The sequence below is a fragment of the Saccopteryx leptura genome, chromosome 2 (assembly GCF_036850995.1).
Source record: "Saccopteryx leptura isolate mSacLep1 chromosome 2, mSacLep1_pri_phased_curated, whole genome shotgun sequence".
NCBI lineage: Eukaryota > Metazoa > Chordata > Mammalia > Chiroptera > Emballonuridae > Saccopteryx > Saccopteryx leptura.
In genome coordinates, this window is record NC_089504.1 from 52,751,265 (window position 1) to 52,772,222 (window position 20,958).

Genomic DNA, 20,958 nt, shown 5'->3' on the forward strand with positions numbered 1-20,958 from the left:
AAAACCCTAGCATTATGGAGATAAATTCCACTTGGTCATAGTTGTAAGGTATTTTTCCCCGCCGAGAAGGAAGGAACGGGGTTCAGAGCCACGAAGTGTGGAAAAATAAAAGGCTTTATTGAGTACAGAGCGCGTATACCACCCGGCAAGGTTCCCTGGCCCTGAGGAAAGATGGAGGCCAGGGAAGTTGCACGGATTAAACTGCGTGGGAGATATTTAAAGGGGTCCCTTTAGGGAAGTTGAGCTGACATGACGTGGTGAAATCCCTCTGGCTGGTTGACGGTTGCTTTTTTCCAAACGGTTCCTGTGAAGCTTCTTTTGGTGCGCTTGGTTGTGGGCGGTCCTAGCCAAAGTTCGCGGGTCTGAGTTTCCCAAGTGACCATCCTCCATTATCCACCAACCTTACATTCTGACCTTTTGTGTTAAATAGAAAAAGGGGCGCCGTTTATTCGTCTGGCTACTTCCTGCTGAATAGGGGCATCGTGGGGAGGAGGAGATCAGAAGGTGGTGGCTTGGAGGGGTGTCAGGAGGAACATCTGTGTGGCCGTGACTGGAGAAACTTCACAGATGCTGTCCTGTAAGGAATTTAAAAAAGAGGAGTAATAGGGGAATTTGTAGGGTCCAGCCTTTTGGTGAGCTGGAGATGGATGGAGTCCAGTGGTTCCGACTACCAGTGGTCCTGTAAGGAGGCAAGCTTGAGGCAGAACTGCATGTCAGGAGTGGTGTAAAAAGGGGAAAGGAAAGGGTCCCATCCATTCCCATAACTGAGACCTGTGAGGGAACTAGAGGTCCAGAGTGATGGCAAAACAGAGAAGGCAGCCCCCGTGTCCACAAGAAATGAGATAGACTTACCCACTTGTTGCAGCATACCCTGGGTTCTCCGAGTCCAGGCTGTGTCCTAGGAGTTTGAGCGATGTGCACACCTGGCTGGATTGGCCTTACCATTCGGGTGGCTTGTCCTCCACGTAGAGGCGCTGAGGAAAAACCTGTTGCCCAGAGGGGCAATCACTCTGCCAGTGACTGGGCTGCTTGCAGTCAGGGCAGGGCTCAGTGGGCAGCCGCCGGCAGGGGCCCTGCCGGGACCAGTGGTCCTGCTTGCCACACTTAAAGCAAGGTGCTGGTGGCTCTGCTGGTCTCAGGGTTGCCACAAGACCTGGGGTTTAGAGCATTACCTTCTGCTGTATGCAGGCCTGGCGAACAGCCTTGGCCTATTTCTACTAGTTGGGACCATTAAAAACTTTAAATGCCATGTTCACAGGTTCCGGATAGGGGTTTGGAGGATTGGGAATAAGAGGAGGGGGGCTCTTGCGGAGCCCGGCACCCAGATCTGGCAGGAAACGCTGGAGCCAAAGGCAAGACAGGGCCAGAACTTCCTGCAAGAAAATTGGGGTTGGACTTCCTAAAAACAGGTGTAAGAGCCAATGCCAGGCTGAGAATGGCCTGACGGAGGAGGGACTTAAGAACACAGTGAAGGGAGGGTCCCCTGGCCAGCAGGGGAGGAGAAAGAGATGGTAGTGGTGAATAAGAAACAGGTTTTTGAGAAGGGAGGGGAGGAGGCTCTCAGAGGGAAGAGACTCGAGCACAAAAGAGGTCCACAGAGGGACCAGAGAAAAGTTCCAAGAGAGGGGTGGCCCCCGGGGGTCAGACAGGAGGGAGAGAGAGTTGGGAGTCTGCGGAGAAGGAAAGATCAGGAGTGGAGGTTTTAGTTGAGGTTTCTCTGGCCAGAAAAAGACCTGCGCATAGAACAGGCAGCACAGAGATTAAGGACGGGTGCGCGAATAATTAGAAGCTGTGAATGTAAGAGATCTCCAATCAGTTCCCAGCGTTTTTGGCAATAGTTAAATTGGTGAGGGTGTTAACACCGAGAGTCCCTTCAGGAGGCTAATTAAGTGGGTTCTGTGGCCTGGCCACAGCAGAGGAGAAGAACAGTTTCTTCTTCTTTAGGGAGGGAGATTTCTGTGTCCCCACAGCCCTCAGTCCTCAGAGTGGTCAGATTTGAGTATTAGCGTCCTAAAAACTCAAGGTTCGGCCACGGACGGAAAAGGTAAAGTGGATGTGCTTGGGGAGGTCTCCACAAGCACACGCTCACTCGGAATGGAAAAGAGTTCCCTGACGTAGGTACTGTTTCGTACAGGGAGTCCGGAGGAAAGAACTGAGAGGAAGGCTGGAGGCAGGGGACTTACCGCACTGTGCGCCGAAATGGGTGGAAGGTCAGAGATCCTGGTTCTTTCACCTGGTTCTTTCTCGGAGGGGATGAGGAAGAGGAGCGGTCCTTGCGGACTTCTACTCCTCCCAGGTTTTCGGCACCAAAATGTAAGGTATTTTTCCCCGCCGAGAAGGAAGGAACAGGGCTCAGAGCCACGACGTGTGGAAAAATAAAAGGCTTTATTGATTACAGAGCGCCTATCCCACCCGGCGAAGTTCCCTGGCCCCGAGGAAAGATGGAGGCCAGGGAAGTTGCACGGATTAAACCGCATGGGAGATATTTAAAGGGGTTCCTCTAGGGAAGTTGAGCTAACATGACATGGTGAAATCCCGCTGGCTGGTTGATGGTCGCTTTTTTCCAAACGGTTCCTGTGAAGCTTCTTTTGGCGCGCTTGGTTGTGGGTGGTCCTAGCCAAAGTTCGCGGGTCTGAGTTTCCCAAGTGACCATCCCCCATTATCCACCAACCTTACAATAGTGAGTAATTCTTTTAATATATTCTTGGATTCAATTTACTATTATTTTTGTTGAGGATTTTTACATCTATAAGTGATACTGACTTACCTTTTTGTCCATTTCTTTTTTTGTGATGCCTTTATCTGACTTTGGCATCAGAATAATGCTGGCCTCAGAATATATTAGAAAATAAGTGTCCCCTCTTCAGTTTTTTTGGGAGGGTTTGAGAAGAATTGGTGTCTATTCTTCAAATGTTTAGTAAAATTCCAGTGAAACCATCTGGTCCAGAATGTTTCTTTTTTTTTTTTTTTTTTTTTGCATTTTTCCAAAACTGGAAACGGGGAGGCAGTTAGACAGACTCCCGCATTCCCGTATGCGCCCAACCGGGATCCACCCGGCATGCCCACCAGGGGGCGACGCTCTGCCCCTCCGGGCCGTCACTCCGTTGCATCCAGAGCCATTCTAGCGCCTGAGGCAGAGGCCACAGAGCCATCCTCAGTGCCCGGGCCACCTTTGCTCCAATGGAGCCTTGTCTGTGGGAGTGGAAGAGAGAGACAGAGAGGAAGGAGAGAGAGGGGGAGGGGTGGAGAAGCAGATGGGCGCTTCTCCTGTGTGCCTTGGCCGGGAATCGAACCCGGGACTCCTGCACGCCAGGCCGACGCTCTACCACTGAGCCAACCGGCCAGGGCCAGAATGTTTCTTTGTTGTGAGGAATCTTTGCCTCTTTACCCATGGAATGTTGAGATGGCAACATTGAGGTCTGCTTTTAATTCTTTATAAGATGTAGGTTTCTTCAACACAACTTGTTTCCAAGACACATGGGTTAAGTTGGAATAAACAGCTAAAAATTACACAGTTTCTAAAGGCTACCTTTGTTTAATAAATGGTACAGGTTATTTTGTTAATTTTTGTTAATCCTTATTAACTATTCTGATAGTATTAGAATTATGATTTAATATCTTCCTTATTTTTCAGTGTATCTTTCAAAAATTTTTTTACAAACTTTTATAAATATTGCTTCAAAAGGGAATAAAACTTCTAGTTGGTGTTCTCGGTGTGTATGTTCAGTGCTCTGCTCTATAAAATAATGGACAGTAGTTTAATGGCTTCTGTAAATATAAAGTCCAGATATTTCTAAAAATTCAAAATAACTTTGTTTCTAAGAAGTAGATTGTGAGGTATAAGAAAATAAACATTTTTTGAATAGGCAAAAACATTTCACAGGGTTCAAAATTTTAAAGGTTTTAAAGGATATAGATTCCTTTTCCTTTAACTGTTACCCAGCCACTCATTTTCCTTCCCTGGAAGTAATCAATGTTGTAAAAGTGGACAGCAATTTCTAATCTTTAAAGGAAGTATGCTAAAATATCTATCAGACTCTTTTTTGCCATTTTTGAAACTAATGGAAAAATTACACATTTCTTCCTATGTCATTTGTTTTGCTTAATTTATTTGCTTTAATGTCTAATTTAGATTGGTGTCCTTATAGTAGGTGAATTATCAAAACTTAAAATAAAGCTAATAAAACATAATAAAGTCTGTATCCATAAAAAATAACCCCAACTCCCAAAAAAAGGGACATAATTATAGCTGTTCAGAATCCAAATTGATTCTAGTTAAATTCTGGTCAAGTTTGGGTCTCAAATTTTTAGGATCCTGTTTGCACCACATTATGCATCTGGTGTCTTTACACTCAGGCTAAATGGACTCTAATTTTTGTCAGCTAGCCTTTTGATTGTGTGCTCTTCTCTTTGAAATTTCAAGAAAAGCCTTTCTAACTATACTTGTATTATTAAAATATTTTTTGTATGATAAACACCTATGTTAAAAATTTGTCCAATTTGTTCCTGTTTAGAATTTTTAGGTGCCCAGGTCTGCAAGCACAGGCAGCTCTGAAGTCACACAGTGACATTTGCATTAGGGTCTGGTACAGAAGCAAATGCTGTTTTAATTGTGATAAATGCCAGACACTTCACTGGTTATTAGCTTAAGAGTTTAATGCTATAAAAGTTCATAGTTGTTGAAGAAAGATTCTTATATTTGAGTCCTATCTAAAATGACAAATCACAACCATGTAGACTAACATTCTCTTATGAATCCTAAAAACTGCTCGATAAAAATCCTGAAAACTGAAAATTTTATTAACTAATTTTATTTTTGAAGAATTTGAGGTGATATTTTGTTTGTGGAAGGAAAATCTGTTACATCTTTGCCTTTTAATATGTCTTACACTCTAAGAAGATAACAGTATACTGTTGAGTAGATTTAACTTATTAATTTTTTCTTTTATGGAGTTGGGCATTAGGAAAAAATATGCTGAGTTTAAGGAAGCATTTTTGTCTTAGGTTAAAATGAAGAATGTAAGTCATAATTTATGAATGGATTCTTTTAGCTAAATGAAAGTATTTTAATAGAGAAAATGGAGGAAATGTCGACTGCCAAAATGAGTAACCTAGAGACTGAAATAGCTTTCTCCCTCATCCTAAAAGCCCTTTTAGACCAAAGACAGATATATATTTCAGATTTCTTTCACATCTAGACCTCAAGCTCATACAGTTCGAGAATTCAAGTGTTTACATATCTAGAATAATAATTCAGAAGAAAAATAGTACATGTCACAGGAAAAGATATACAAGATGCTCAATCCTAAAAGAAAATGCAAAGGTAAAAATCACACTGAGTTGCCATTCTTCACTTAATACATTGCAAAGATTTCAACGTTATATAACTGTCGCTGAAGGTGCGAGGACACATGCTGCATATGGAATAAATTAGTAAAATTTTATGGAAATATTTAAAAAAATCAAATTCCTGTCTTTTGACTCTTACAATTCAATTTTGGAGAAGCTTTTTACAAATATTCTGCATGTCAAAAATTATTTATGTCAAAGGTATTAGTTTTAATGTTATAATAACAAAAGAAGAAACAAAGAGCCAAGTAGTAAATATTTTAGGGTTTGCAGGCAGTGTGATGTATGGTAACTGCTCAGCTCTGTTGTCATGGGAATGCAGCCATAGTCAGTACCTAAATGAACGGGCATGGCTGTGTTCCAGTCAAACCTTACTTACAGATGCAGATGACTAGCCTGTGGGTCATAGTTGCTGACCCCTGTATTAAATGAGAGAAGCAAGGTGAAGAACTTGAAGTGTGAACTATGATAGAGGTATGAATGATGGAACTAAGAGGTAAGTTGGGACCATATTTTTCAAGAGGCTGCTAGATACTAATTCTGATTTCTAATTTGTTTTCTACTTTGAATAAAAAATATTTCCACACCTAGCTCTGTTAAATGTTGACATTTTATTATATTTACTTCAAAAATATTTGTATTTTTTAAAAGAAAAATCACAGGTACAATTAAAACTGCTTTCAAACTATATATAGAGCAGTTTCTCTCCAGAGATGACAATTAACATGAATTTGTTTGTTACTCTAATTTTACCTTCTTATATTAATTATATGCTCATATACCCCAAAACCAGCGATTTTCAACCTTTTTCATCTCTTGGCACACATAAACTAATTACTGAAAATCTCTGGCACACCAAAAAATACATTTCTTGCCAATCTGACAAAAAAAATAGGTGCAATTTTGATTTATTCATTCCAGATGGCTATTGTCATTTTTTTATTTGACACAGTCTACAGAAAAAGAGGTCATGTGGTGGCGCAGTGGATAAAGCGTCAACCTGGAAATGCTGAGGTCGCCAGTTCAAAGCCCTGGGCTTGCCTGGTCAAGGCACATATGGGAGTTGATGCTTCCAGCTCCTCCTCCCCTTCTCTCTCTCTGTCTCTCCTCTCTCTCTCTCTCCTCTCTAAAATGAATAAACTTAAAAAAAAATAAAAAAATTAAAAAAAAAGAAAAGAAAAAGAGGTCAGTGCCTGTGACTGAGTAGTCAGGTATAATAACAAAAGAAGAAACAAAGAGCCAACTAGTAAATATTTTAGGGTTTGCAGGCAGTGGGATGTATGGGAACTGCTCAGCTCTGTTGTCATGGGAATGCAGCCATAGTCAGTACATAAATGAACGGGCATGCTGTGTTCCAGTCAAACCTTACTTACAGATACAGATGCAAATGTTTTATTTATATTTATTTTTACATTTTTTTCTGAAGTGAGAAGCCAGGAGGCAGAGAGACAGACTCCTGCATGCACCTGACCAGCATCCACCCCACTAGGGGGCAATGCTCTGCCCATCTGGGGCATTGCTCTGTTGCAACTGGAGCCATTCTAGTGCCTGAGGCAGAGGCCATGCAGCTATCCTCAGTGCCCGGACCAACTTTGGTCCAATGGAGCCTTGGCTGCAGGAGGGGAAGAGAGAGATACAGAGAAAGGAGAGAGAAGGGTGGAGAAACAGATGGGCATTTCTCCTGTGTGCCCTGGCCAGAAATCAAACCTGGGACTTCCACACACCGGGCTGATGCTGTACCACTGAGCCAACCAGCCAGGGCAGGTATTGCATGTTTTAAAAATTCTGTGGCACACTGGTTGAAAATTGCTCTCCTAGATAATACATTGTATTCTGTATGTTTTAAAAGTTCATATAGTGGTTAATGATGTCATTTCACAAATACTCTTTGCTCAGAATTGTGTTTTTATGATTTCTCTGTATGGACCAGCTTTGCTCAATAAAAATATAATGTGAAGTCATGTATGTTATTTTAAATTTTCTAGTATCTACATAGAAAGGTAAATAGAAACAGGTAAAATTAATAATCTACTTTAATAACCCAGTATATTGAAAATATTTCAACTTATAATGAATATACAAGATTATTAAAGAGATAGTTTACATTCCTTTTTAAAACTAAGTCTTTGAATCTGGCATTATTTTACACTTGCAGCACATCTCAATTAGAACTGGCCACATATTAAGTGTTCAGTAGCCAGCCACAGAAGGTTAGTTGATTTTACTTTATTGGACGGTGAGTGAATTACTGTGATTCAAACTAAAAGGAGCCATTTGATGCTTGAGGGTAGTGCATACTTCTACCACCAGGGGTCAGCTAAGTGTCATTTTGACACTACACAGGACAGACTTTGTATGTTCGACTTTGTTAACCTACAGCTGCAGTTCAAAAGTTATTCTGTGTTCAATAAAGGAAATCTCTTGTAAGGACGTTTACTGCTAGTAAAGTAGTTGGAGCACAAAGGGTGGTGCAAATGTGATCCATGGCTTGTTCAGACACAGAGGCTCTCTGTTCTGTTCTTACAAATGTACCCTTCTCCATTCTTGCTGTCTGAAATAAACTGTTAAACTTGAAACTTTCTCACTAGTATCCGTGGGTGTTAGAGTTCTACTAAATACACTGCTTTTCCATATTTGGACCTTAATTAGGTATATTCACTTGCTTGTCTTTGCTAAGAATCTCCAGCAGACAACATTTGATTACTGGACCTCATATAATATGCCTTGTTTCCTGTTATTTATTTTTTTAAAGACAGCTCACCATAAGGGCTTATACTTAGTTTCTCTTGTTTTCCACAGAAATACCTTCATAAAAATATCCTAGATTTTGTAAGGATTCATAGCAAAAATATATATATTTTAAAGACATGCTTTTTAGAGAGTTTTAGTTTCATACACATTATATTTAGAGGGATGTTTCATTATGCTGTTAAATTTCCATATGTAAAGACCCAATGAAAAGCAGTCTACTAAGAACAAAGAATTATAAAAAAAATTCTCTATTTCTCTTAATTGTTTGATTCATTTTTCAATTTAGAATTTGTTTTAATGTGTATCCTTTTATTTGCCCACTGAAATCCTTTTTGTCATAATACAACTAATTGGTAGATCTATAATCTTATGAAGGCTTAAGATGGGACCATCAGCCTGACCTGTGGTGGTACGGTGGATAAAGCATCAACCTGGAATGTTGAGATCTCCGGTTCAAAACCCTGGGTTTACCTGGTCAAGTCACAACAGTCAACCAGTGAACAACTAAAGTGAAGCAATTAGGAGTTGATACTTCTTGCTCCCTTTGCCTCTCTCCTCTCTCTCTTTGTAAAATCAGTGAATAAAAATCTTACCAAAAAAAAGGATAGGACCTTTATATACTCTGCATTCCATGTCTTGATGACAGCCTTTTAATAGCAGTTTTATACAGCAACTTTCTGCCATAATTTATCTTTCCTTCACTTAACAAAATAATTATTGGCACCATTAACAAAAATTTTCCTTAGGGGTAGCATGGTTTCTAATTTTTGCATTTTTTTTAATATACAGTAAGACTTTTCTTGGATGGTTCTTTGAAATTTAGCAAATGTAGATTTGCATAACCATGACTACCAACAGGATACAGAATAGTTCCATTACCCCTCAAAAAACCCTCGTGCTTCCTTTTGTAGTGACACACTCTCCCCATTCTTAACCTGTGGTAACTGCTTATCAATCATTACAGTTTTGTCTTTTGTCTTAAATATTATATAAATGGAATCATATATCTGCCACTTTTTGACAGATAGGATGCCATTGAGACTCATCTGTGTTCTGCATGGTAATTTTTTACGCAGACCATTAACCATTCGGGAATTGATTATCAGTGATTATTTTTATAAAGATTTAAGTACTCAATTTACTTCCAAATCATTTTGCCTTCATTATTTTGATTTTAAAAAATAAAATTCTAAGCTTCATCTGGCCGGTTGGCTCAGTGGTAGAGTGTTGGCCGGTGTGTGATTATCCTGAGTTGGATTCCAGGTCAGGGCACACAGGAGAAGTGACCATCTGCTTCTTTACCCACGCCCCTCTGGTAGCCATGGATCAATTGGCTTGAGCGAGTTGGCCCTTCGCGCTGAGGATGGTCCTGCGTTCTTAGCTTCAGGCACTAAAAATAGCTTGGTTGCTGAGCAATGGAGCGATGCAGTAGATGGGCAGAACATTGCCTCATAGGGGGCTTGCCAGGTAGATCCCAGTCAGTCTGGGTGCATGCGGGAGTCTATCTCTCTGCCTCTTCTGCTCTCACTTAATTAAAAATTTCTAATCTGAAAACAGCCACTTGGAAAAAATGTTTTGATGGGGCAAATAGGAACTGAAAAGAAAAGTAAATCTGGAGAGTAAGGTTTTGGGTGGGGCTGATAGGGAGTGGAAAATGGAAAGAGGGGCCTTGGTGGGGAGCCATAGTGGCAGGTCCTTGATACAAGGGGTTGCAAAGAATTTAGGAGTTTTCCACATTCTAATATTAAAGTTTTGTTAGATAACTAATATAAGTAGTTCTGAGGATATGCCCTCTTCATTAAAAATTTAAGTGTTCACACATACACATGCACACACATATTGTAATCTAGAATGAGAAGAAATTCTATTTTTTATTTTAGTGACAACTAGTATATGGCACCTTGGAATTAGTTTACCCATACCGAGGATTAAAGGATGTCTTTAATCATAAAGGATGACTAATCATAATATGTGTATTTGTCAGAAATCATTTTTAACAAGTGTTGGTTTATGCCATCTTGTATATGTAAAATTTAGTGAAACAAACTAAATAAACTTTGTTAAGGTTTTTAAACAAATACATGTTCCATATGTAAATATTTAAGACTGAATGACTGGGCAAATTCCCATGTTATTATATTTGTAGACTGAATTTTCAAGTGCCCCATAGTTCTGTTTTTTATTTCAACGTGGGAAATACAAAGGTAATCATGTCATATAGGGCTGCTAGTAAATGGCCTTGCTGCTGTTTGGACCACACTAAACTTAAAAACCATGTAGTTTAATGATAGAAAGAAATTATACGTGGGACTAGATTTGGAAATTGGATTTGATTTATGGACTGAATTTGGGAAATGCGGTCAATAGAGAAATTCCTTTTTAATTGACATGACAGTACACATTTTTCTTTGGTTTTCTGTAAGAATACCATTTTAATTTCTTTAGGGTTATCTTTATTTGCCAGAAGTCCTAAGAAAAGTTCTTGTTTTGGTTAGGCTAATTTCTAGTGGGTTGAGAGTGGAATGATGGATTTTATAGCAAAGGAAATTGGTGGTAGAATGATGCAGATAAGTGCAGAATAGTTTGGTTGTGTTCTGGTTTGATGGGATATATCTGCCATCATATATGCTCAATTAGAAGGTAGCTTCCCTTTTTCCCCATGAGAATATTCCCCCTCCAGATTCTTTTGCCAAGTGAAATACAGGATTTTAAAGTTACACCTAACATACTAAAATTTATATATATTTAACCTGTGTAGTTACATAAACGAGTTTATTAGATACTGAATTTAGAAATAAAATTGTTTTGTTTTACAATCTCATGATAAAATAATTTTGTTCAGTCTCTTTGTATGTATTGGGATCCCTTTGTAATAATTTGTCTTCGTAAGACAGTTGTTCAGGTGACAGCTACTAGGAATACGCACGTCTTCCTAAGTCTTCAGATATAAGGTGACTAGATTTTGGGGGGGATAAAACCCTCATCTGATACCTGAACATATGCTAATTCCTTGTGCCTTTATTTTTCATTTATATTTAGGAGTATTTCTCAATTTTAAGTAGTCTTGAGAGAAATTATTATTAAATATCAAAGTTTTTAGTTGTTAATATGGATTTTGTCTTTTTTTTTTTTCTTTAAGGGGTTGGACATAATTGCCTTATTTCATTTCAGGGATCCTTCTAAAGTAAATATTCTGGTACCTGGTGCTGGACTAGGAAGACTGGCCTGGGAAATAGCTATGCTAGGTTATGCTTGTCAAGGAAATGAATGGAGTTTTTTTATGCTCTTTTCTTCCAACTTTGTACTCAACAGGTATTTAATTTACTTTTTGCTAGAAATAGTATTTCCTCAGAATCAGATCGACTTACCTATTTTTGAACAATTCTGAATATGAAGATAAGCACAGTGTTTAACTATGACACATACCATAAATATTTCTTATATGAAATTACTTACACAACTATCCTTTTAATCAGTTGCCTAGTTAAAAGAAATTCGATCAGGATGGGTTAGTGACTTTAGAAAGTGACTTTGCAGTCCATGAAACAAATGATTTCTGTGTGAATTTCAGGACTAAGTATGATCCAGGAAGGAGTGTTATCTCATTGTTTCTTAAACTTCTTCACCCTTTTTTCTTTGGTGGAGTAAGAGTGCAGTATAGCAATCATATCTTTTTTTCCTTAATCAAATTCTTATTAAATGGCCTAGCAAACTCACATGACTGAGTTGGAAAGGTCTCTTAGAACTTCTGTGGCCTCTTTTAGTAAGTAGTGGGAAAGAGTTGTTATTTTTAAAGCTAGAAAAGGTGTGTTAGAGAAAAAACAAATAGCTGCCAGCTTAAAAATATGTTGTCTTGGTGGCAGTATGAATTAGGGGGTGATAAGAAGGTAAAAAGGAGAGTGCTGTACAACATAATTGAAATAGGTATCAAACCCATACTACATTTTGAAAAAGTAGTTGGACTGGTTTTTACTTGATTTTGAATTTTGTAAATTCAGTTTTAAAACTTGGATGAACAACACATTTGTATCTCAGAATTTAATTTTGTTTTCTGTCTTTGATTCATGAATACTCATCTGCATATGTACGTGCACTTTCAGATAATTGGGTAGGGTATAGTAGTAACGCTAAGTACTATATAAGTAAGTTTTTAATCAAACAGTATAATATTTAAAGTAAATTTTCTTGGTAAAATATATAGTTAACACTGAATTTTATGCTCATATTTTGCAGATGTTCCGAAATTAATAAATACAAGCTTTATCCCTGGATCCATCAGTTTAGCAATAACCGGAGGTCAGCTGATCAGATTCGACCCATCTTTTTCCCTGATGTTGACCCCCACAGTCTTCCTCCCGGTTCTAACTTTTCTATGTCAGCAGGAGATTTTCAGGAAATATACTCAGAATGCAGTAAGTCTAAAGCAAGCATTTTAAAGGTCTTATCCTTTATTCTAAATTTAATGAGCTAATTTTATACTATGCCAAAATTTTCGTCATTCCTTTTGATGGCAGAATCTAAGGTATGCTTCAGTGACAATTTAAAATATTTTGAAGGTCATGTATAAAGCAATGATGAGAAATATAAAGAAGTGTAAGGTTCCACAGTTAAGAAATTTAGACTCTGTCGGGTCTATTAATATAAGGTAAGATGTAAACAAAGTTCAAATGAATAATGGATGCAGTGAAGATGGAAGCAGGTTAGAGCCAATAGGGAGTTCTTAGTGGAGATTGAAGATAAGGAGGACTGGCATTCCAGTCAGGTGCAGGTACATGGTTAGAAGTGAAGAAGGAATTATGGATAGTAGAACAGCTTGATTGGGAGGGCAAGGGAGCTTTGAATGGAGATTTAATAGGGGTTATGGCTAGAGAAGTAGGTTAGTTCCAGATGGTAGAGGACCCTTGCAATCTATGAAGTTTGGACTTCAGCCTGGCAAACTAGTGAAGAAATTTGTACTAGGCATTAGAGAAAGGGACATGAAAGGGGAAGAGACGGGAGGAGGTTGTCAGAGAAAGGAAGAAGAATAAAATTCTGAGGGACAGCAAATCATTCGTTTAACAAACATTTTTGATCACTTGCTAAGTGGCAGATGTGTTCCAGGCATTGGGAAGAGCGGTGAGCAAAACAAAACCCCTGTACACAGTGAGCCTTTAGGGAGAGACTCAGCAGGTGAATATTGCAGGAGAAGACTCAGGCAGGGTGAGCCACATGACGAGGGGCTGGGAAGGGCTGCTGGTTGATATACAGTAGTCAGGGCAGGCCTTTCTAAGAGCAGAACCTGAAAAGAAAGGATAGGCATGCAGGCTTTCTGAAACTTTTCAGAACTGGTAGTTAACAGTTGAAATCAAAATTTTAAATTTAAATGACTATTTCATCCTCACTGGTTTTAAATGAAGGCAGTTGAATAAATTATAAACAAAAATATATAGTGATATAGGGTACAAAAATGATTTCCAAATTGATTACTTTATCAAATCATTATTTTTACTTTATCAAAGTATTAATAAAACTTGTATGAATTGCCAAGTATCTCATAAATGATTATTTGGTTACTTTGATTATAGTAGTCGACTGGAAGAGTTTAGCTCAGGGGTCCCCAAACTTTTTACACAGATGCCCAGTTCACTGTCCCTCAGACCGTTGGAGGGCCGGACTATAAAAAAAACTATGAACAAATCCCTATGCACACTGCACATATCTTATTTTAAAGTAAAAAACAAAATGGGAACAAATACAATATTTAAAATAAAGAACAAGTAAATTTAAATCAACAAACTGACCGGTATTTCAATGGGAACTATGGACCTGCTTTTGGCTAATGAGATGGTCAATATCCGGTTCCATATTTGTCATTGCTAGCCGTAAGGAGTGATATGATGTGCTTCCAGAGCCGTGACGTGCATCCCGCGTCACCAGAAGTAGTACTGTATGTGTACGACGCTGCACTTTGCAGCAACGCCACATTCTGTGCTCCTCTCACTGACCACCAATGAAAGAGGTGCCCCTTCCGGAAGTGCGGCGGGGCCGGATAAACGGCCTCGGGGCCGCATGCAGCCCGGGGGCCGTAGTTTGGGGACCCCTGGTTTAGCTTCTATATTCCTGAAGTCAAATGAAGTATTAACATTCTATAAGAAGTAACTGGTATATTTATGGAATTAATTAAAAGTCAAAATAGCATTGGAAATGTAGTAATTTGATTTTCCTTGAATAGATACCTGGGACTGTATTGCTACCTGTTTCTTCATAGACACAGCTCACAATGTAATTGATTATATTGACACAATATGGAAAATACTTAAGCCAGGTGGAATTTGGATAAATCTAGGTAAGTTTCTCAGTATTTATTAGGATTTTACATAGTAATCTAGGAGTGATAACTATCCTACATTCGGTAACTTCATACAGGGTTGGGGCAAAAGTAGGTTTACAGTTGCTTGTATAGAAAATAATATAATAATTAACAAATAATAATACAAGAATAAACTGAATTTTGCATATTCACAACTGTAAACCTACTCTTGCCCCACCCTATAGTACCAAATGTTCACAAAAGTTGTAATTATGTTGTACGTGTTTTAAAACTGCTTCATTTTCCTTTGGAGTGCGTCCTACTTAATGGTGCAGTTCCTCCAGTCCTAGCTAGTTCTTCCGTAAGTAGCAGAAGCCCCCAAGCTGTACATTTACACTAGGTCAGTGTCACAGCGTTCATAATTTCAAAGAGTATTAATTATTAATCTGATCATAATCATTACTTCTTCTCCACCCTCCACTTTATGGAGACAATAATCCTGATAACAAGGAGTGTTTTTACTATAATGAAACATTTGAAGGAAAGCATGTACTTCTTCCATGGAAACCTCTTCCAAGTACATATACATACTGGGAAAAGATTAGGTATGATAAGTTTTGTGACTAACTTGAGTTTAAGGAAAATGGAAATATGTATAATTTCACCTATGCAGAAAACTTAACTGCAGTCTAATGCTAAGTGCTGGAAACCAAATGATGAGTATAACATGGTCTTTCCCATCCAGATTATAAGGGAGATTGCCAGTTTTATACTCTTTCTTTTTTTCTTTTTTTTTAATCCTCTTTCTTTAAAACAAAGGAAGAATAATAATATCAAGCTGAATATAATTGTTTAAATGAGATATATAATTCATTTTAATAAAGACTGGAGGGTTAATATACCGCCTAAAAGCAGACCTACACTGAGTTCTTAGCCTTCAGGATTGGTTTGGTTTTGTTTGTGAGTTCTGTAACCTGTTCTTTTTTAATGATTTAATTTTATCAGAGATTTAACCAGTAAGACTAAGCTTGCAGGTAGTAGTTAGTAAGCCATTTCCAAATTTCTCTTTAGAATTCCATAGGTAAGATGAGAACAGTTAGCTGTGCAATGTAATCATAATATGAAACAAGTATCTCACATCCTTAGTCTTCTTTAAAAGAAAAGTATTTCTTTCCCCAAGGAATGATTAAAAAGTAACAGTACTTAACTGGGTATTTGCTCATTGTGGGTTAGGCCTTATGTTATCCATTTAGAAATACCTTGTTTAATCTCAAAACAATCTGATGTTGAAATGGCATTATTGTTGTTTTATAGTTGAAGAAACCGAGTCTTGGGCTCAGTAGCTAGAAGAAAGGTACTGGAAAATCAGGCTTACAGACTAGGTCCAACTCTTTGAATGCTTGACCAGCCATCTCTGCAGGCTTGCACTGGGTCAGTTTATATTCAGCATTACTCTGACTCTGTGTTGATGTGATTAAATTTTTGATCCCAGTCACTGATTTATGGTAGGGTGTTTTGTGTATTTCCAAAGCATTTGACTTAACTTTCACAGAAACAAACTTTTCTTTTTAAACATTTATTTTATTGTTTTATTAATATTTTATTGTTTATACGTAATAATAATTATAACTGCCTGGAACAAATGCAGTCGGTCCTCGGTAAGCATACTGTTTGACTAGAGTAAACATGCTGGGGCAAGGCCTCTGATATGTCGTGAGCATCAGAGATAATAGACTATGTTGGTTAGTGGGAGATCAGTTAGGAGAGCTTCCACTCTTCTTACCAGTTTCTAAAACAGTTTTGAGAATTGGAATAATGATGACACACAGTCCTTAAATACTGTACAGTTATTTGGAAGGTTAATACTTTCCAAATAAAATTATTTCCGTGTATGAGTTAGAATTCTACAACAGCTGAAATAACCATGCCTCAGGTTTTTGGCTTTTATAGCTTCCCCACCCCACACCCCCCAGAATTAATCACATACTTTTTAATTAGTTAATTGCTAGATCCGTGACTATATTTTTCCCCTAGAGCTCTTGCTTGAATTTACATGATATAGCCAAAATTACAACTATAGTAATATCCTATTTACTTACAGAAATTTACTTCGAACTAATTTTCATCAAATAAACTGTTAGAATTAATATAAATTGATTAGAGATTATATCAATATTAAATGCATTAATCAAAATTAATATTCATACATACCCAATATCTCTTAATACAGTAAATTATCATCAAATGCAAATTCTCTTACAGCTATGACTACATTTTGTTTTTTACCCCTCATTTTTTTCACGCTTATATAACTGACTCCTTTATGATTGGACATTTGAATTTCAGATAGAAACTTTGATAATGTTTTCTTTAAAAAAAAGAAAAACTCAAAAGCATTTTTGAGTGTATCTATTTATTGATCTATATTTCTAACTGAAAACTTTTATTAAATATGACCTAAAACTAGTGGTTTTCTATACATTAAATAGAGGATAAGATAGGTGTTTGTTTGCTGGATAATCAGTCATACATACCTTCCATTTTGATATTTTGAACAGTCATTGAGATGTTCATTAGGATCTTACTGTATGTCAAGCACTGTTCTGGGTGTTGCACTCTTTCATGTTTCAGGGTTTCAACAGTAAATATTTGGTTACCTTTTATGCTTTGGAAAGTTTTATATGCTCTTTTAGATTCAGTCCTTTATAATTTAAATATTACCTTCCTCCCAAATATGGCTATTATATTTTACAAAGGAGACACCTATTTTTTCTCAAAAGTATATAAATATTTTATATTTTGAAGTTAATGAATACAATTAACTGATATTCCCTACCTTGCCCTCTCCTCCTCCCAACCTTTGGCTCTTGAGCAACAAGGGTTAAGTTAATACTAACAAATAAAAGGTCTTAAAAAAATAAGAATAAAATTTCAGTTAGTTTTTCCTTAAATATTGTGTTTCAAGTATCTATTCAGTGTTTTCCACTTTTTTATGTCATGTACTCATCCCTTAACTGTGTACTACCCCACCTGATTCCATGGCTTCTCTTATTCTTTGAATTTTCAGTCTGACTCTCTGGTCCAACTATATCTCTCTCTCTCTCTTTTTTTTTTTTTTTTTTTGTATTTTTCTTAAGTTGGAAATGGGGAGGCAGTCATACAGACTCTCGCATGTGCCCGACCGGGATCCACCCGGCATGCCCACCAGGGGGCGATGCTCTGCCCATCTGGGGCGTTGCTCTGTTGTGACCAGAGCCATTCTAGCGCCTGAGGTAGAGGCCATGGAGCCATCCTCAGCGCCCAGGCCAACTTTGCTCCAATGGAGCCCTGGCTGTGAGAGAGGAGGAGAGAGAGAGGAAGGAGAGCGGGAGGGGTGGAGAAGCAGATCGGTGCCTCTCCTGTGTGCCCCGGCCAGGAGTCAAACCCGGGACTCCTGCACGCCAGGTCGATGCTGTACCACTGAGCAAACCGGCCAGGGCCCCAACATTATCTCTTATGTTCTAAGACACTATGTCCAAATTGGATGCACCACAAATTTCCAAATTTGTGTATGTCAAGAAAATGCTGCCCATGTTGACCCTGTGCTTTCAGTTCCATCTCAGATTCCTGTAATGAGAAAACTGGCAGAACTACTTTACCCTTTTTATTTTATTTTCTTTGTTAATATGTGAGAGGCAGGGAGACAGAGACAGACTCCTGGATAGGCCCTGACTGGTATCCACCCAGTGTGCCCACTAGGGGGCGATGCTCTGCCCATCTGTGGCTGCTGGTCCATTGCTGGTCAACCAAGCCATTTTTAGTGCCTGAGGTGGAGGCCATGGAGTCATCCTTAGTGCCCAGCCAACTCGCCCAAACTGTTTGAGCCATGGTTGTACGAGGAGAGAGAGAAGGCAGGGTGGAGAAGCAGATAATTGCTTCTTCTGTATGCCCTGACCAGGAATCAAACCCAGGACTTCCACACACTTGGGCCAACGCTCTACCGCTAAGCCAACCAGCCAGGGCTCCTTGACCCCTTTTCATGCTTATCATCTCTGTACCTAGTTAGTCTATAAGTTATATCTCCTAAAGCTCCTTAATAGCCCTTGAATCTCTATCTGTCCCAGGGTTTCTCAGTTGCAGCATTAGTGATCTAGTGACATTTTGGGGTGGATCATTCTTCATCTGGCGGTGGGGAGGGCTGTTCTGCACACTGGGGATGGTTAGCAGCATCTGTGGCTTCTAGCTACTGGATCCAGTAGTGCTTTCCCAGTTTTGAAATCCAAAAATGCCAGTTGAGAACCATTGCTGCAACCTCATGCTAGTACCTTAGTCCAGGCACTCATCATTGCTTCCATATGGTAGTTTTCTTCAGAGTGTTCCTACCTTCAAGCTACCTCCAACCCTTTACACCCCTTTCAGTTGTCCATATTACCAGCAGAGTGATCTTTACACATAAATTTATTCCTGTCAGATTCCCTGCATAAAAGCCTACCCTTCTTTGTAACTTGAACTCTTCAGGATGTGTATAGTGTCCTTTGTGATCTTCTGTCTTATGTCTTGGCTTCCTTTTTTTTTAATTGAGGTATAATTGGCATATATTATATTAGTTTCAGGTTTATAACATGATTCAATATTTGTATATTTCTTTCTCTTTTTTTTAGGTGAGAGGAGGGGAGATAGGCAGATTCCTGCATGCACCTAACCAGGATCCACCCGGCCACCCCATCTAGGGCTGATGCTCGAGTACTGAGCTATTTTTAGCTCCTGAGGCTGATGTGCTCCAACAGAGCTATTCTCAGTGCCAGTGGCCACACTCTAATTAATTAAGCCACTGGCTGCAGGAGGGGAAGGAGAAGCAAATGGTTGCTTCTCCTTTGTGCCCTGACCAGGAATCAAACCCAGGACGTCCATACGCCATGCCAGTGCTCTATGCACTGAGCCACCAGCCAGGGCCAATATTTGTATATAATATATTTTTAAATGAAGTCTAGTTAACAGCTGAACAACTGTTTCTATATATTGTTCTAAATTTTTTGTAATAAGGACTTCTAAGATTTATCTCTTAGCAACTTTAAAATACCTCCCCATGTCTTACTTTATAACTGGAAGATTGTACCTTTTGACTCCTTATACCCATTTTGCCCACCCCCACCTCTGCCAACCACCAGTCTGTTCTCTGTGAGCTTGTTTTTTTGTTTTTATTTGTTTTTTTTAAAGAGTTTTTATTGATTGTTAAAGAGAGGGGGAGGGAACGAAAAAGACGGCAAAAAGCATCAACTCATAGCTGCTTTACTTTAGCTGTTCATTGAATATTTCTTGTACATGCCTTGACCAGGCAAGCCCCAGGTTTCGAACCAGCGACTTCAGCGTTCTAGGTCTACACTCTCCACTCACCACCACAGGTTATGCATGAACTTGTTTTTTTATATTTGTTTTTTAAGATTCCACAAATGAGCAAGAACATAAGATATTTGTCTTTCTCTCCCTGACTTATTTTACTCAGCATAATACTTACAAAATTTATCTGTGATGTCGCAAGTGGCAAGATTTCATTCTTTTATGGCTAGATAATATTCCATTGTATATATAGTGTATGCCACAACATTTTTATCCATTTCATCTGTCAAGGAACACTTAGGTTGTTTCCATATCTAAGCTATGTAAATAATACTGCAATGAACATGGGGGTGTGTATATTTTTTCAAGTTAGTACAGTGGTACCTTGAGATATGAATTTAATTCGTTTTGTAACTGAGCTCGTAAGTCAGTCAACTCGTATATCAAACTGCCGATACTGGACCCGTGTGCCAACGCGCCAACTAGTGGCAGGTTCCTGAATCTTGACTCATATCGGAATTTTGCTTGGATCTTGGACAAAAAAATGCGGACCGAGTCGCAGCTCGTATCTTAAAAAATTCATATGTTGGTCTGTTTGTATCTCAAGGTACCACTGTATTTTTGTTTTCTTCAGATAAATGCCCAGAAGTGGAATTGCTAGATCATAAAGTAGTTCTACTTTTAATTTTTGAGGGGACTACATGCTGTTTTTCATAGTGACTACTCTGACTTACGTTCCTACCAACAGTGGACAAGGATTCCCTTTTCGCTACATCCTCGCCAACATTTGTTATTTCTTGTCTTTTGGAAATAGCCGTACTAACACTGTGGCTTTGGTTTGTTTCCCTGATGATTAGTAATGTGGAGTTTCTTTTCATGGATCAGCTTCTTTCTCTATTTTTTTACCGCTCCTGCGTTGACCTCAAGTACCACTCCTCTGACTTAAATGCCCTTTCTCTTTCTCTTCCATGTTTCATTTAGTGTATCTGCTCTCTAACACTAGCTCAAGTGATCCTTTCAGGCTGAGTTAAGTATTCTGTGTTCCTATTTTTGCCTGAGTTAAGTATTCTGCATTGCTATTTTACATTGTCACAGAATCTGTCAATAGCATTTAACATATTACAGTGTTGTCAACCATATATTTTTAGTTCCTCTATTATTTTCTAAGCTTGATGAGGGCAGGAATCCTTCTTCCTCATCTGGTACAGAGTTGGACAGCTAATAGATATTTAGCGAGTTATGGGTATAAATGA

At 38.7% G+C, this 20,958-nt stretch overlaps 1 protein-coding gene across 2 annotated transcripts in view; it reads left to right on the top strand.

Moving 5' to 3' along the window:
* Positions 1 to 20,958, top strand: part of CARNMT1 (carnosine N-methyltransferase 1) — a 53,021-nt gene that overhangs the window by 19,565 nt on the left and 12,498 nt on the right. Inside the window, exons 4-7 of one of the 2 annotated variants that reach the window (XM_066367974.1) lie at positions 11,272 to 11,412; positions 12,334 to 12,512; positions 14,312 to 14,429; positions 19,030 to 19,989. In XM_066367974.1, the coding sequence (XP_066224071.1) occupies positions 11,272 to 11,412; positions 12,334 to 12,512; positions 14,312 to 14,429; positions 19,030 to 19,033 (442 nt within the window). In that variant the 3' untranslated portion in view covers positions 19,034 to 19,989. Of the gene's footprint in view, positions 1 to 11,271; positions 11,413 to 12,333; positions 12,513 to 14,311; positions 14,430 to 19,029; positions 19,990 to 20,958 lie in introns of those variants that run through there. The other variant, XM_066367973.1, reaches the window with a different exon arrangement.